Here is a 14,417-nt window from a genome sequence, read left to right as displayed (position 1 = left end):
CTTACTCCTACCCCCCTGCATCTGCTTCTTACTCCTACCCCCTGCATCTGCTTCTTACTCCTACCCCCTGCGTCTGCTTCTTACTCCTACCCCCCTGCGTCTGCTTCTTACTCCTACCCCCTGCATCTGCTTCTTACTCCTACCCCCTGTGTCTGCTTCTTACTCCTACCCCCCTGCATCTGCTTCTTACTCCTACCCCACTGCATCTGCTACTTACTCCTACCCCCTGCATCTGCTTCTTACTCCTACCCCCTGCATCTGACAACCCCTTCTTATATATATACATATATATATATATATATATATATATATATACAGTAAGGTGCATAAATATTGGGACATTGACATAATTTTAATATTTTGGCCGCTATTCACCACCACAATGGCTTTGAAATGAAACAAACAAGATATGCTTTAACTGCAGACTTTCAGATTTAATTTGAGGGTAATTACATCCAAATCAAGTGAACGGTGTAGGGATTACAACGGTTTCTATATGTGCCTCCCACTTTTTAAGGGGCCAAAAGTAATGGGACTATCAACTCAAAAGCTATTTCATGGACAGGTGTAGGCTATTCCATTGTTATTTCATTATCAATTAAGCAGGTAAAAGGTCTGGAGTTGATTCTAGGTGTGACATTTGCATTTGGAATCAGGTGCTGTCGACTCTCAATATGAGATCCAAAGAGCTGTCACTATCAGTGAAGCAAGCCATCATTAGGCTGAAAAATCAAAACAAACCCATCAGAGAGATAGCAAAAACATTAGGTGTGGCCAAATCAACTGTTTGGAACATTCTTAAAAAGAAAGAACGCACCGGAGAGCTCAGCAACACCAAAAGACCCGGAAAACCACGGAAAGCAACTGTGGTGGATGACAGAAGAATTATTTCCCAGGTGAAGAAAAACCCCTTCACAACGGTTGGCCAAATCAAGAACACTCTCCAGGAGGTAGGTGTATATGTGTCAAAGTCAACAATCAAGAGAAGACTTCACAAGAGTGAATATAGAGGGCTCACCACAAAATGTAAACCATTGGTGAGCCACAAAAACAGGAAGACCAGATTAGAGTTTGCCAAACAACATCTAAAAAAGCCATTACAGTTCTGCAACTACATCCTATGGACAGATGAGACAAAGATCAACTTGTACCAGAGTGATGGGAAGAGAAGAGTATGGAGAAGGAAAGGAACTGTTCATGATCCAAAACATACCACCTCATCAGTGAAGCATGGTGGTGGTAGTGTCATGGCGTGGGCATGTATGGCTGCCAATGGAACTAGTTCCCTTGTATTTATTGATGATGTGACTGTTAACAAAAGCAGCAGAATGAATTCTGAAATGTTTCGGGCAATATTATATGCTCATAGTCAGTCAAATGCATCAGAACTCATTGGATGGCGCTTCACAGTGCAGATGGACAATGACCCGAAGCATACTGCAAAAGCAACCAAAGAGTTTTTTAAGGCTAAAAAGTGGAATGTTATGCAATGGCCAAGTCAATCCCCTGTCCTGAATCCGAATGAGCATGCATTTCACTTGATGAAGACAAAACTGAAGGGAAAATGCCCCAAGAACAAGCAGGAACTGAAGACATTTGCAGTAGAGGCCTGGCAGAGCATCACCAGGCATGAAACCCAGCGTCTGATGATGTCTATGTGTTCCAGACTTCAGGCTGTAATTGCCTGCAAAGGATTTGCAGCAAAGTATTAAAAAGTGAAAGTTACATTTAGGATTGTTTAGTTTGTCCCATTACTTTTGGCCCCTTAAAAAGTGGGAGGCACATATAGAAACCGTTGTAATTCCTACACCGTTCACCGGATTTGGATGTAATTACCCTCAAATTAAATCTGAAAGTCTGCAGTTAAAGCATATCTTGTTTGTTTCATTTCAAAGCCATTGTGGTGGTGAATAGAGGCCAAAATATGAAAATTATGTCAATGTCCCAACATTTATGCACCTGACTGTATATATATATTAGGGGTGTGCACCGGACACTTTTCGTGTTTTGTGTTTTGGTTTTGGATCTGGATCTTTCTTCGTGTTTTGGATCTGGATTGGTTTTGCCAAAACCACCCTTCCGTGTTTTGGGTTCTGGGTTTTGTGTTTTGGATCTGGATTTTTTCTTAAAAAATAAAAAAAAAACGCTAAAATCACATAAATGGGCCTTTTTTTGTTCCTACGCTATTAATAACCCCAATAACATTAATTTCCACTCATTTCCACTCTATTCTGAACACCTCACACCTCACAATATTGTTTTTAGGCCAAAAGGTTGTACCGAGGAAGCTGGATGACTATGCTAAGCGACACAAGGGGGCGGCACAAACACGTGGCCCATCTAGGAGTGGCACTGCAGTGGCAGACAGGAAGCCAATCAGCGTTATGGTGCCCATTTGCATGTAGCACGAACCCGGGAGATCCGTGCTACATGCATCTGTGTGATTGGCACAGAGCAATGACAGGTCCGTGAGACCCGTCTGTGCTGCTGTGGTAAAAAAAAAAAAAAAAAACCTGTGTAAAAAAAGAAAAAAATGGCGTGCACCCCCCCAAAAAAGAGCAACCAGCCCCGGGCATTAGTAACCCAGTGCTGGGTGTGCTTAAATACAGGGGACAAACGACGTAGGGGTCCCCTGTACTTAAGCACAACCAGCACCGGGCTAGTCAGAACCAGCGCTGGTTGCCAAAATACGGGGGACAAACGACGTAGGGGTCCCCTGTATTCTGCGCAACCAGCTCTGGGCTCTGATCCGGTCCTGGTTCTGGAAATATAGGGGACAAAAAATGAGTAGGGTTCCCCTGTATGTTCCAGAACCAGCACTGGACTTTTTCTAGCGGGGGGCTGATGCCACAGCCAGGGGAGCCCTTTCACCGGGCCCCCCAGCCGCAGCATCAACCCTGACCGCTAGTCAGCCCAGGCCGGGGATCCCTGGAGAGCTGGGGACCCCCCCAATAAAGGGGTCACCCTCTCCAGGGCACCCCAGGCCCAGGCTGATAGCCCGGGGCTATCCCCGCCACCCCTGGTGGCGGTGGGTGGCGGGTTGATTGTGTGGTGTGGTGTAAATAAAGAATATCAAACATTGTCTTTACAAGTAGAACTGCAAGTCCCAGCTAGCCTGCCCCGCATGCTGGTACTTGGAGAACCACAAGTACCAGCATGCAGGGCATTAAGGGCCCACTAGTACCTGTAGTTCACCTGTAAAAAAAATGTTTAAAAAAACACAGGACACACACACCGTGACAGTATAAGTTTATTAAACATACATACACACACACACATGTACACATACTCACCTATGTAACCTGTAGCATCGGTCCACTTGTCCGGTAAAGTATCCCTAGGGGACCTGTGAAAAAAAACATACTCACCATCTCCTATGCGAGGTTCTGTCCTCTTCGTTCCAAAGTAGGCATCCCCGGACTTGGCAAAAAAAAAAAAACGAAAACGCGATCCACGAACTTAGTACCGTTCTATAGAACGGTACTTCCCGAATGAGAGCTTAGCGGCGGAGTATCACCATGGAAACCCCGCTGCTAAGCGTTCATTGGCTGAGAGAGGTCATCTCCCGTCTCTCAGCCAATGAACGGCTCCCTCCATTGTAGTCAATGGTGGGAACCGCAGGGTAAACTTTAATAACCTTGCGGCTCCCAGCATTGACTACAATGGAGGGAGCCGTTCATTGGCTGAGAGAGACGGGAGATGGCCTCTCTCAGCCAATGAACGCTTAGCAGCGGGGTTTCCATGGTGATACCCCGCCGCTAAGCTCTCATTCGGGAAGTACCGTTCTATAGAACGGTACTAAGTTCGTGGATCGCGTTTTCGTTTTTTTTTTTTGCCAAGTCCGGGGATGCCTACTTTGGAACGAAGAGGACAGAACCTCGCATAGGAGATGGTGAGTATGTTTTTTTTCACAGGTCCCCTATGGATACTTTACCGGACAAGTGGACCGATGCTACAGGGTTACATAGGTGAGTATGTGTACATGTGTGTGTGTGTGTGTGTATGTTTAATAAACTTATACTGTCACGGTGTGTGTGTCCTGTGTTTTTTTTAAACATTTTTTTACAGGTGAACTACAGGTACTAGTGGGCCCTTAATGCCCTGCATGCTGGTACTTGTGGTTCTCCAAGTACCAGCATGCGGGGCAGGCTTGCTGGGACTTGCAGTTCTACTTGTAAAGACAATGTTTGATATTCTTTATTTACACCACACCACACAATCAACCCGCCACCCACCGCCACCAGGGGTGGCGGGGATAGCCCCGGGCTATCAGCATGGGCCTGGGGAGCCCTGGAGAGGGTGACCCCTTTATTGGGGGGGTCCCCAGCTCTCCAGGGATCCCCGGCCTGGGCTGACTAGCGGTCAGGGCTGATGCTGCGGCTGGGGGGCCCGGTGAAAGGGCTCCCCTGGCTGTGGCATCAGCCCCCCGCTAGAAAAAGTCCAGTGCTGGTTCTGGAACATACAGGGGAACCCTACTCATTTTTTTCCCCTGTATTTCCAGAACCAGGACCGGATCAGAGCCCAGAGCTGGTTGCGCAGAATACGGGGGACCCCTACGTCGTTTGTCCCCCGTATTTTGGCAACCAGCTCTGGTTCTGACTAGCCCGGTGCTGGTTGTGTTTAAGTACAGGGGACCCCTATGTCGTTTGTCCCCTGTATTTAAGCACACCCAGCACTGGGTCACTAATGCCCGGGGCTGGTTGCTCTTTTTTGGGGGGGGGGCACGCCATTTTTTTCTCTTTTTACACAGGTTTTTTTTTTTTTATTTACCACAGCAGCACAGACGGGTCTCACGGACCCGTTAGTGCTCTGTGTCAATCACACAGATGCATGTAGCACGGATCTCACGAGTCCGTGCTACATGCAAATGAGCACCATAATGCTGATTGGCTGAGAGCCGTGACAGACGGCTCTGTCAGCCAATCAGCACTTTGCCCATTAAAGGCAAAGGCATTTTTTTTAAAATGGCCGCTCGAGGCAAAACCTCGAGATCCGACAGCAGATCTCGAGGTTTTGCCTCGGGAGAGGGATCCGGGGCAGACAGGGAGATCCGAGCTTGGGCTCGGATCGCCCCGGATCCCCGAAGTTCGGGTGGGTTCGGTTCTCAGGGAACCGAACCCGCTCATCCCTAATATATATATATATATATATATATATATATATATATATATAAAACCAGTCAGTCAGGACAGTTGTGTATATATGTCTGTCTGTCTATCTATATTTATGCTCAGAAGTAGGCACTAGGGTCTGGCATGATGCATTATTAAGCCCTGGTCCCTATTACTGCCATTGATTTTTTAAGTTGTTTGTTTTATTTAATATTTAATAATAATACTGGCTTTCTGCTACAATGTCAAACAATCTTATTAAACCTTTTGGATGGGGGGCACTGCCTTGATAACCATTCCCTTTTAAACTGCACGATTGCAGAAATTGTGTTTTCATTTCAGCAGACGGTAATGGTCTTTATGTGAGAGATTGTACCGCTACAACACACAATAGGCAGTTCTCTCTTGAGGGTCCTCTTTTTTTTTTCTACTCTGTGTTGATGATAATCAAAGCTACACTCCTCTTTTTCTGTATGAACATTACAATTGCAACTGTCTGCAACGTCTACTGAGGCATGAATTAATATTTTTCAATTGGTCTGTTGTCCAAAGGGAACTGGCTAGGAAGAGATTGACAGATGCAGCTTGAATTATCTTATGCTGAGAACTCAGTCCAATTTGTGGTTTGTTGCAGGTGCTAAAGAGATTGATATTGCCGCTACTCTGGAGCACTTGAGAGACCAGCGACAAGGCATGGTGCAGACAAAGGTACTGTCAATAAAACCATGGGGAATTACAATATATTAAAGCTTCCTCAGTGATTGTTTTTATGTTCTAAGATTTTTTTTATTTTAATGATGTTTGAACATAGTCTGCTAGCTGATTTACTTGCTTACAGTACACATAAGGGTGAATAAAGATATGTATTTTCACTTTTATCTGTTTACATTAATGCTCCTAGGGATACGTTAGAAATACAATTAATATTACATAACAGAAAGGGAAATGATAACTTTCTCTGAGCTAATCAGGGGCTCAGATCAAGGTCTAATATACAGGATGTATTCTCAGCTAGAGAGGAAATTATTTCATTCTGTTTTTAATTCACAGTATCTCAGCTGCCATCCTGTTTCATGTGTGCGTATAATGAAAAACCATGCTTAGATGTCATTTTGAAATCTTCAGTAATTCGTAATTAAATATAGTTTCAGTGAAGTAAGGATCTCTTTCTTTTTTATTCCTGAGTCCAAATGGCTGCTCATGGAGAAGAATATGAAACTTCCAGTACACCAATGTTTGAGTTGCTCGGGTTTTATTACGTATATCTTAATTTTGTTTATGTTTTTAAATGGCTCCAATTCTATGGAACTCACTTCCCCGCACAGTTCGAGAGGCCTCCACTCTAGAATCCTTCAAAAATAGACTCAAGACTCAGCCATTCACATAAGCATTTCACTAATGTCCCTTGCTTAGCTAGTTTTGTATTTTGTGCTGTAAAGCCAAATGTAAAGCACTTTGGGTTCAATCCAACTAGGTGCGAATTGCGAGGTGCGAGTTTGATTCTTGAAACTCACAGACTTCGCATCGAAGCGTGCTCCCGAGAATTCTCCAATCCAATTAAAGATCCCTATTCGCACTACTCGAAGCGGAGGGGTGTGAATTGACTGCCAAATGAGATTTGAGAAAAGTGCATGAAAAAGTGGTGAGACCATCCTGGACCACCCAAAATGGATAATTTTGTTAGCCGGACCCTATAGAAGGGTATTATGAAGGTACTGTAGACTTTTAAATGGTGTTAAATGGCTGATTTGTGTTTTTTTATTTTTAAATGCAAGACAATGATAAAAAAAAACAAATTTTGTTTAATTAATCTCAAACTAAATAAACGAAAAATGCAAAAAAAAAGTAGGAAAAGGTGATTTTGGGGTACTTTGAGGGCACCTTGAAAAATTGCAAAAAAATTATGAAAAAAACAATTATTTTTCAATTAAAAAATATTGTAATTAAATTTAGGGTGCCTAAACTTACGAAAAAGTAGATTTTGGTGTAATTTGAGGACAATTTTATTTTGACCCCAAAAAATGACTTGTAATTATTGGACTAATTAAGCTAATTGGAACCTTCCAAATGCCTAATTATTCATTAGGGTGGGGGTGTCCAAGGGTTTCAGCACATTGTTCTGACATATTAACCTTAAAATAAAGATTTCCCTTTCCATCTCTCACCCTCAGGTAGGTGCAAATGGATAGATGCGAATTCAGTCTGACTGATTAAGTGTGAGTTGCTAATAGGATTGCAATATTAATTTGCTATGCGAATTCCAAGAGAAAATAGCAACTAGCACCTCACAATTCTCACCTAATTGGATTGACCCCTTTGAGTCCTTTAGGAGAAAAGTGCTATACAAATAACATTATTATTATTATTATTATTAATAATAATAATAAATAATTATTATTCTGGGATTGGCTTCCATAAGGGACAATGAAAGAGCAGAATTCAGAATCAATGATTAAAATGTGCAGCCTGAAAATCGGGCCACCCTAGGAACAAGGTTGTGACCCAAACAGTGCTAAAAACATGGAGGACAAGTATATAATGACACACTGGCCTTCCCACATCAATAGGCCAAGCATTTCTATTAGATATCTATTTCTAAATTGCAAACATCTCTTAAGGCCTTTTTGCAGCGTAATATGCATTTTACAATACAATATAGTATAATACTTTAATACAGGGCATTAAAAACAATTGCACATTTACACAATATTGAGACAAGATATTATGGATAATATGGAAACAGGAATTGATACTACATATAGGGGTAGATGCACCAACCAATCAGCTTTTATCTGTCATTTTTCAAACATGTATTTGAAAAAAGACAGTCAAGAGCTGATTGGTTGGTACTTTATCTCTCTACACCTTCTCTCTCTCCGAGGTTTGATACATCTCCCCCATAGTGTCAAACTACTCATTTGTGAGCTTCCAAAGCTCTTTCTTACCTACCTTCATCCTCCTCCTTCTCCAGATGGAGCTACAACTTTCAATTTTGAAAACATTTTATAATAATAATAATGTTTTAAGAAAATACTTTTGGTTAGTAAATTATTTAGTTTTGCTAGCAAACAATAAAATGTGCTAACAGGTGGGGTGAGCAAAGGGTCACTTAATATTATGGATAAAGAAAGAGGAGTTCTTGGATACATTTGCAGGCTTGGAGACTGTAATCATCCAGTGTAAGGAAAGGACATTTAAAGAATAGGTGCAGCATTAGAGAAGACCTATCAGGTGAGTGTGATGAGGTGATCAGTGAGGAAGTGAGAAGGAAAATAGGAGCGGAGGTTAATCATTGGGGTACCTAAAGTTGAGGAAGGATATATAAGCAAGGTGCCACATTGATAGAGGCTCATTAGCTTAAATTGCCCACAGATTGTGCAGTATTGCAGCCAATATGGCGCAAATGATCCTGAAAATGACTGGGAACACCTACCGTTTGGGGGCGGCCCCACTGACATCACTAGTGATGTCAGTGGAGAGCTTCCGGCTCAGACAGAGCCGAAAGCTCTCCGGGGCTTACGACAAGGGAGACCCTACCCTAGGGTCTCGTCGTAAGCCCCGATGGTCGCGATGGTCTTGAGCATCACGACCATCACCTTAGGCGGTCGTAAGGCTGTGGGTGTTAACCCACAGCCTTACCACCGCAAAGGAGGACGTCTTGAAAATTCATGTTCTTTTTTGTTTTGTTGTCTCATCTGCAAGATTTTATATAAGAAGAACCACCATTTTATCCATCCTATTGAACATTCCCTATTGACAGTTCTATATAAAAAGAATTATCATTCCATCTATCATACTGAACATTTCCTACTGACAGTAAGATAACCCTATTTTGTTATTGTATCTTGTATTCCAATGGAGTGCGCAGAGTAATAGATAATTATACTAGACAATTGTAAGGCATGGCAAAGTATGGTCAGAAGATAATTGCTGTTCACCCATATGACCTCACTTGACAGCAGAAGTAAAGCCAAGTATGGGGCCAACCTTAACGACTAGAGGGGAGTGACAGAATTGTCCTTAGTAAACACTACTGAGCAAATGATGGAAACTGGTGCGCTGATCAATTTTGGGGCCTTAGTCTTTGCAAAGGTATATCAGCTTATCTCTGGTGTTCCTTAATAAGAACCCAATATACAAACATGCAAATACCCTTGCCCATCAACCAAAAATAAATTGTACATGTCTCATCATCTCCATGCTTAAAATTAACATTTATGAGCACTTTATTTATATGCCCCTCCATTATTCTGCTAAAAACATTAACATTTATGAGATGCTCGTTTTTCTTTATGGCTGTTCTTCTTTCAGTTGGCAGCTAGAAATTAAAAATGGACCCGCAAAACAAATTAAATTACAATAGTGTTTAAACAGAAGATGTGAAGTCCTCATTTTGTGGGCTACCCGGTAATCATATTGCTGCTCTGTTTCCAATCAGTTACACTGCCCAAATCTCTCATGGAAATGCCTGGTAAATTATAAGTATCTGATTACTTGCCAGGCTGTGTGCTCTCTGGAGAATTAGACTTGATGGATTTAAACAAGCCACACATTTTGCCAGCAGAATACAAATAAGAAATTGTAGGCTTTTTGATTAATTTAACTCTAAGGATTAAAAATCAGGTTAGAAATGCCAATTAGAGCAAGTCCCCAGGCAAATAGCCACCCAAATTACTTTCCGAATGTCTTTACGTTCACAGCCAATGTAAACTATTGTTTTAAATATCCTTTGGAAGATTGCAAGGAATGTCCCATTATTTCTGCCCAGCTGTATAAAGCTAATATCCATCAGACAGTTTCATTAAAAAAAAAAGAATTCCACAGTCATTGTAAACTAAATATATTTTAGCTCTTAGCATGTGACAAAGCAAAATAAGACAAAAAGCAAATAAGAAAAATAAATTTTGATAACAGCAGTTACAGTCTGCCCAAAATATGTATCTAATAATAAAATGTAAAAATAATAATAATGCAAGAGTTAATGTTAATAAATATATTTTATATTGCTTTTATAGAAATAGAAGCAGACTGTGTTAGCAATTAGCAACACAATTCTCCATACACAATACAGCTGGGAAGGTGAAGGCTGTCATAGAAGTGCTAGAGAAGAAGGCTGTGAGACAGTGGGGAGGAGGACCCTGCTCCTAGGAGCTTACAATCTAGGGGAAAGGGGAGACAGACAGATGACATGAGGCATGAGTATGTAGAGGGGGACCTGAGTGCAGGAAGTAAGCAAGGTAGAGATGGCTGAGGCGGGAGGGAGACCTGCTAACAGGGTTATATGATGGAAGGGTATGCTTTGGTGAACAGGTGGGTTTTCAGTGCACGTTTGAAGCTCTGCAGGGTCGGGGAGAGCCTGATCGAGCGAGGGAGCTTATTCCAGTGAAGGGGGGCTGCACGAGCAAAATCTTGGATACGTGCATGAGATGAAGTAACCAGGGTGGAGGAGAGGTAACAGTCATTGGCAGACCGAAGTGAGCGGGAGGGAGTATGTAAGGAAATGAGGTTTGAGATGTAGGGAGCAGTAGAGTTAGAGAGGGCCTTGTATGTGAAGGTGAGGAGTTTGAAGAGGATTCTGTAGGGGAATGGGAGCCAGTGCAGGTTTTGGCAGAGGGGAGCAGCAGAAGTGGAACGGCGGGAGAGGAATATAAGTCTAGCTGCCGCATTGAGAACAGACTGGAGGGGAGCAAGATGGCAACGTGGAAGGCCAGTAAGGAGAAGGTTGCAGTAGTCAAGCCGAGAAATGATTAGTGAATGAATAATCAGTTTGGTAGCATTCTGGGAGAGGAAAGGCCTAATACGAGCGATGTTGCGTAGCTGGAGCCGACAGGATTGAGTCAGAGATTGAATGTGCGGTGTGAAGGAGAGGGTGGAGTCAAGGGTGACACCCAAGCAGCGAAGTTGGGGGACAGGGGAGATGATTGTGTTGTCAACAGTGATGGCGAGATTGGTTGGAGTGGAGACTCTATTAGGGGGAAAGATAATGAGTTCGGTTTTGTCCATGTTGAGCTTCAGAGAGCGCTCGGACATCCAGGAAGAGATGGCGGAGAGGCAACTGGTTACCTGAGAGAGGACAGAAGGGGAGAGTTCAGGAGAGGAGAGGTATAGTTGTGTGTCATCGGCATAGAGGTGGTATTGGAGGCCAAAGGAGCTGATGAGTTCTCCTAGTTTAGAAGTGTACAGGGAGAAGAGCAGTGTGCCCAGGACAGAACCCTGTGGGACACCAATGGGAAGGGTGGAAGGGGGTGAGGTGGAGCCGGAGGAAGACACAGAGAAGGAGCGGTTGGTGAGGTAAGAAGTGAACCAGGCATGGACGGTGTTAGAGATCCCAAAGGTCTGAAGGGTGCGAAGGAGGAGAGTATGGTCCACGGTGTCAAAGGCTGCAGAGAGGTCCAGGAGGATGAGCAGAGAGAAGTGGCCCCTGGATTTGGCTGCAAGCAAGTCATTGGTGACTTTGGCCAGGGCAGTTTCAGTGGAGTGACGTTGGCGAAAGCCAGATTGGAGAGGATCAAGGATGGAGTTGTCAGAGAGATAGCTAGTGATGCGGCTACAGACAAGCCTCTCAAGTAGTTTGGAGGCAAAAGGGAGAAGAGAAATAGGGCGGTAATTGGCAGGTGAGGACGGGTCGAGGTTGGGTATGAGGTAGACAACATAAATGCAGATATAAAAAAAGACAGGATACGGAAGGTCCTGGTTATGAGAGAGCTTACATTCCAACAGGAAATGGGCACAGCTGAGACAGCGACGGTGACTCACAGTGGAGATTGGGTTGCGAGGGTACGTTATTGATGGTAGTATAGGTGGATGTAGGGTAGGTGTGTGTGGGTGTATTATTGATTGTAGTATAGGTGGGAAGGGTAGGTGTGAGGGTGCATTATTGAGGGTAGTATAGGGGGGAAGGTTAGGTGTGAGAGTGCATTATTAAAGATAGTATAGGTGCGAGTAGGGTAGGTGTGAGGGCGCATTTTTGAAGGTAGTATAGGTGGGAGTAGGGTAGATGTGAGTGTGCAATATTGAGGATATTTTAGCCATAGACATACATGGCCAAGGTCCATTATAGCACCATAAGCCTGGTCAGATGGCAACCTCTTACACGGTCAGATGCAGTCCTTTGTTCAACCACATTTACAGCTGTTTCTGATGTGCACTTAATAGACCCCAATCAAGACTTGTTCAGTATCAGCGGTCTGTTTGGTCCCATTCACACTTCCAATTTTGCTCAATTAGGTCTAAAGCTGCCTAATTATCAGTCAAAGTCGAAGGATGTATGGTAACCTTAACTGTAGCTTTTGTAACTAACAAACTGTCAAAGACAATGCAAAACACCCCCATAGAGACCATCATAATGAAACATTGCTTTCTTCCAAAAAGAGATGTAATTGACCAAAAGCCGCAGTATAGCGGAGCATTCTATAAGTTAACTACCTAAACACACTGCGGACTAAAATCACTGGGAATTTTAAACCATTAATGCAAACTGGGTACATATTGTTAAATAATATATTGTTTTTGTGCATTTGTACATTCATTATGAATCCTGCAATATACAGAGATGCTTCGCTGCTGATTAAAAAATGATGATCCTCGATGGCATAGTTAGGCATCCTGTGGCTCTATAGCTGTAGGGGAACTACACAGGTTGCCTAAGCCGGCCTCACTGATATGATACACTTTTTATGCACCTCTTCTCTGTTTTTTTTTCTAGGAGCAATTTGAATTTGCACTGACAGCCGTGGCAGAGGAAGTGAATGCAATACTAAAGGCCCTTCCACAATAAATGTTTCACACACTTCATAACCCCAGAGGATCCTTCTCTTATCCCCTTTTTCCTTTCAGTCTCTTTAAACGTTGTTGGAAATTGTGACCTGGTGTGTGTCATGTATAGAATCTGCATAGAGAAATGCGGCTCACATTTTAGACCTCTGCTGGGAGACTCATTTGGTCACAACATCCCAATGATAACATGTAATTAATGGATAAACAACCTATTTGATCAGCAAATTGCATATTTCTTCTCTTTTACTTTCATTTCCATTAAGTATATATAGTAATTACCATTGACGGAGCTGGATGCCAAATTATTTTTCTATTTGTTTGATGAAAGTCAAATACATTTTTTTTGTTTTGTGTTTCAAAATGATTTTAATTGCTCATTGTTAGGGCCATAAAGAGCAGCCATGGGCCCCAGTACTGAGGGGTATGGCCAATTCAGGGAGCTGTGGCCATGGCTCCTCTTAAAAATAAAAATGCATGCGTGCTGTACAGGGGGGGCCAGCGGGCGCACATATGGCACCGACGGCCGCATAGGGGGCCGTTTGTCTCCCTCAACAGCTGCTGCAACCATAGGATGCTATATGGAAAAAAAACTGCACAATGTATTGTGTATATACCCAAAAATACTGCACAAGAGTAAAAATGAGCAAAGAATATAAAGCAGTAAATTAAAATAAAATAAAATATATCCAATAATCCAATATGCTTGAAAAGTAATCAGTGACACTGGGAAATTGTCTTTTTAGACCTGACCTGCAGGTAGATATTATTATTCAGTGTTAATTAGGTTAAAAAAGGGGGACCAAAAACAACCGTTCATACCCTTCCACAGGTGGATTTCCGGGGTGTCCAAATTTTGCCTGCAGCTCTGTGCAGTCCCGCTATGGAAGTTCCTGTATTCCTGTATCTTTAGAAGGTGAGGCGCGATTAGGACCATTAGCAGAGAGTCACTTGGTAAAAGTCCAAATTAACCAGTGTATTCCTGTATAGGATTGCTCCGGGATCTGTATCAGGGTTCCGCTTAACGCATTTCTCTGTGCTCTACAGTTTCGTCAGGATGGTGGGAAGGAGGGAGGTGAGAGCATGTGCACTCAGGAAGAAGTTTCTCCCCATTGGTGCCGGCTGCTGTGGGTAGGGCAATGTGACCTCCCGCCTCCTGCAGGTTAAATAGCCCCACCCACAGCAACCGACACCAATGGGGAGAGACTTCCTCCTGAATGCACACACCTCCCGCCCTCACATCCCCTCCTCCTCACCGCTATACAGGGGTCGCTGGTGGATGCACAGGAGGACAATTTCCCCTTAGCAGCAGCTGAACCAGGCTGGGCCTGGGTAATTAGTACCCGATCTCCCTTCCCTTCTAGGAACCCCTGCTTATTGTTAGTAATTGACTTACATTGGAACTTTCTCAATAACATGGTATGAAGAGCAGTAGTGTTCAGTAAGTTATAGCAACTAATCAAATGTCAGCTTTCTTTAGTCTAACTAGAATGCTAAAAGCTAATTGGTTGCTATAATTACAGCAGCGCCTCA

At 43.2% G+C, this 14,417-nt stretch overlaps 1 protein-coding gene across 1 annotated transcript in view; it reads left to right on the top strand.

Moving 5' to 3' along the window:
- The window catches only part of PTPRN2 (protein tyrosine phosphatase receptor type N2), a 1,246,087-nt gene extending 1,232,057 nt beyond the window's left edge, over positions 1-14,030 (top strand). The window contains exons 22-23 of the mRNA XM_088445425.1: positions 5,746-5,819; positions 12,817-14,030. Of these exons, the coding sequence (XP_088301551.1) occupies positions 5,746-5,819; positions 12,817-12,888 (146 nt within the window). The 3' untranslated portion in view covers positions 12,889-14,030. The remainder of the gene's footprint in view (positions 1-5,745; positions 5,820-12,816) is intronic.
- Positions 14,031-14,417: the final 387 nt, after the last annotated feature.

Source organism: Taudactylus pleione, unplaced genomic scaffold, assembly GCF_031769625.1.
Source record: "Taudactylus pleione unplaced genomic scaffold, aTauple2 ptg000380l, whole genome shotgun sequence".
Lineage (NCBI taxonomy): Eukaryota > Metazoa > Chordata > Amphibia > Anura > Myobatrachidae > Taudactylus > Taudactylus pleione.
Note: the sequence above shows the minus strand (reverse complement) of the source record. Positions and strands in the feature narration are given on the sequence as shown.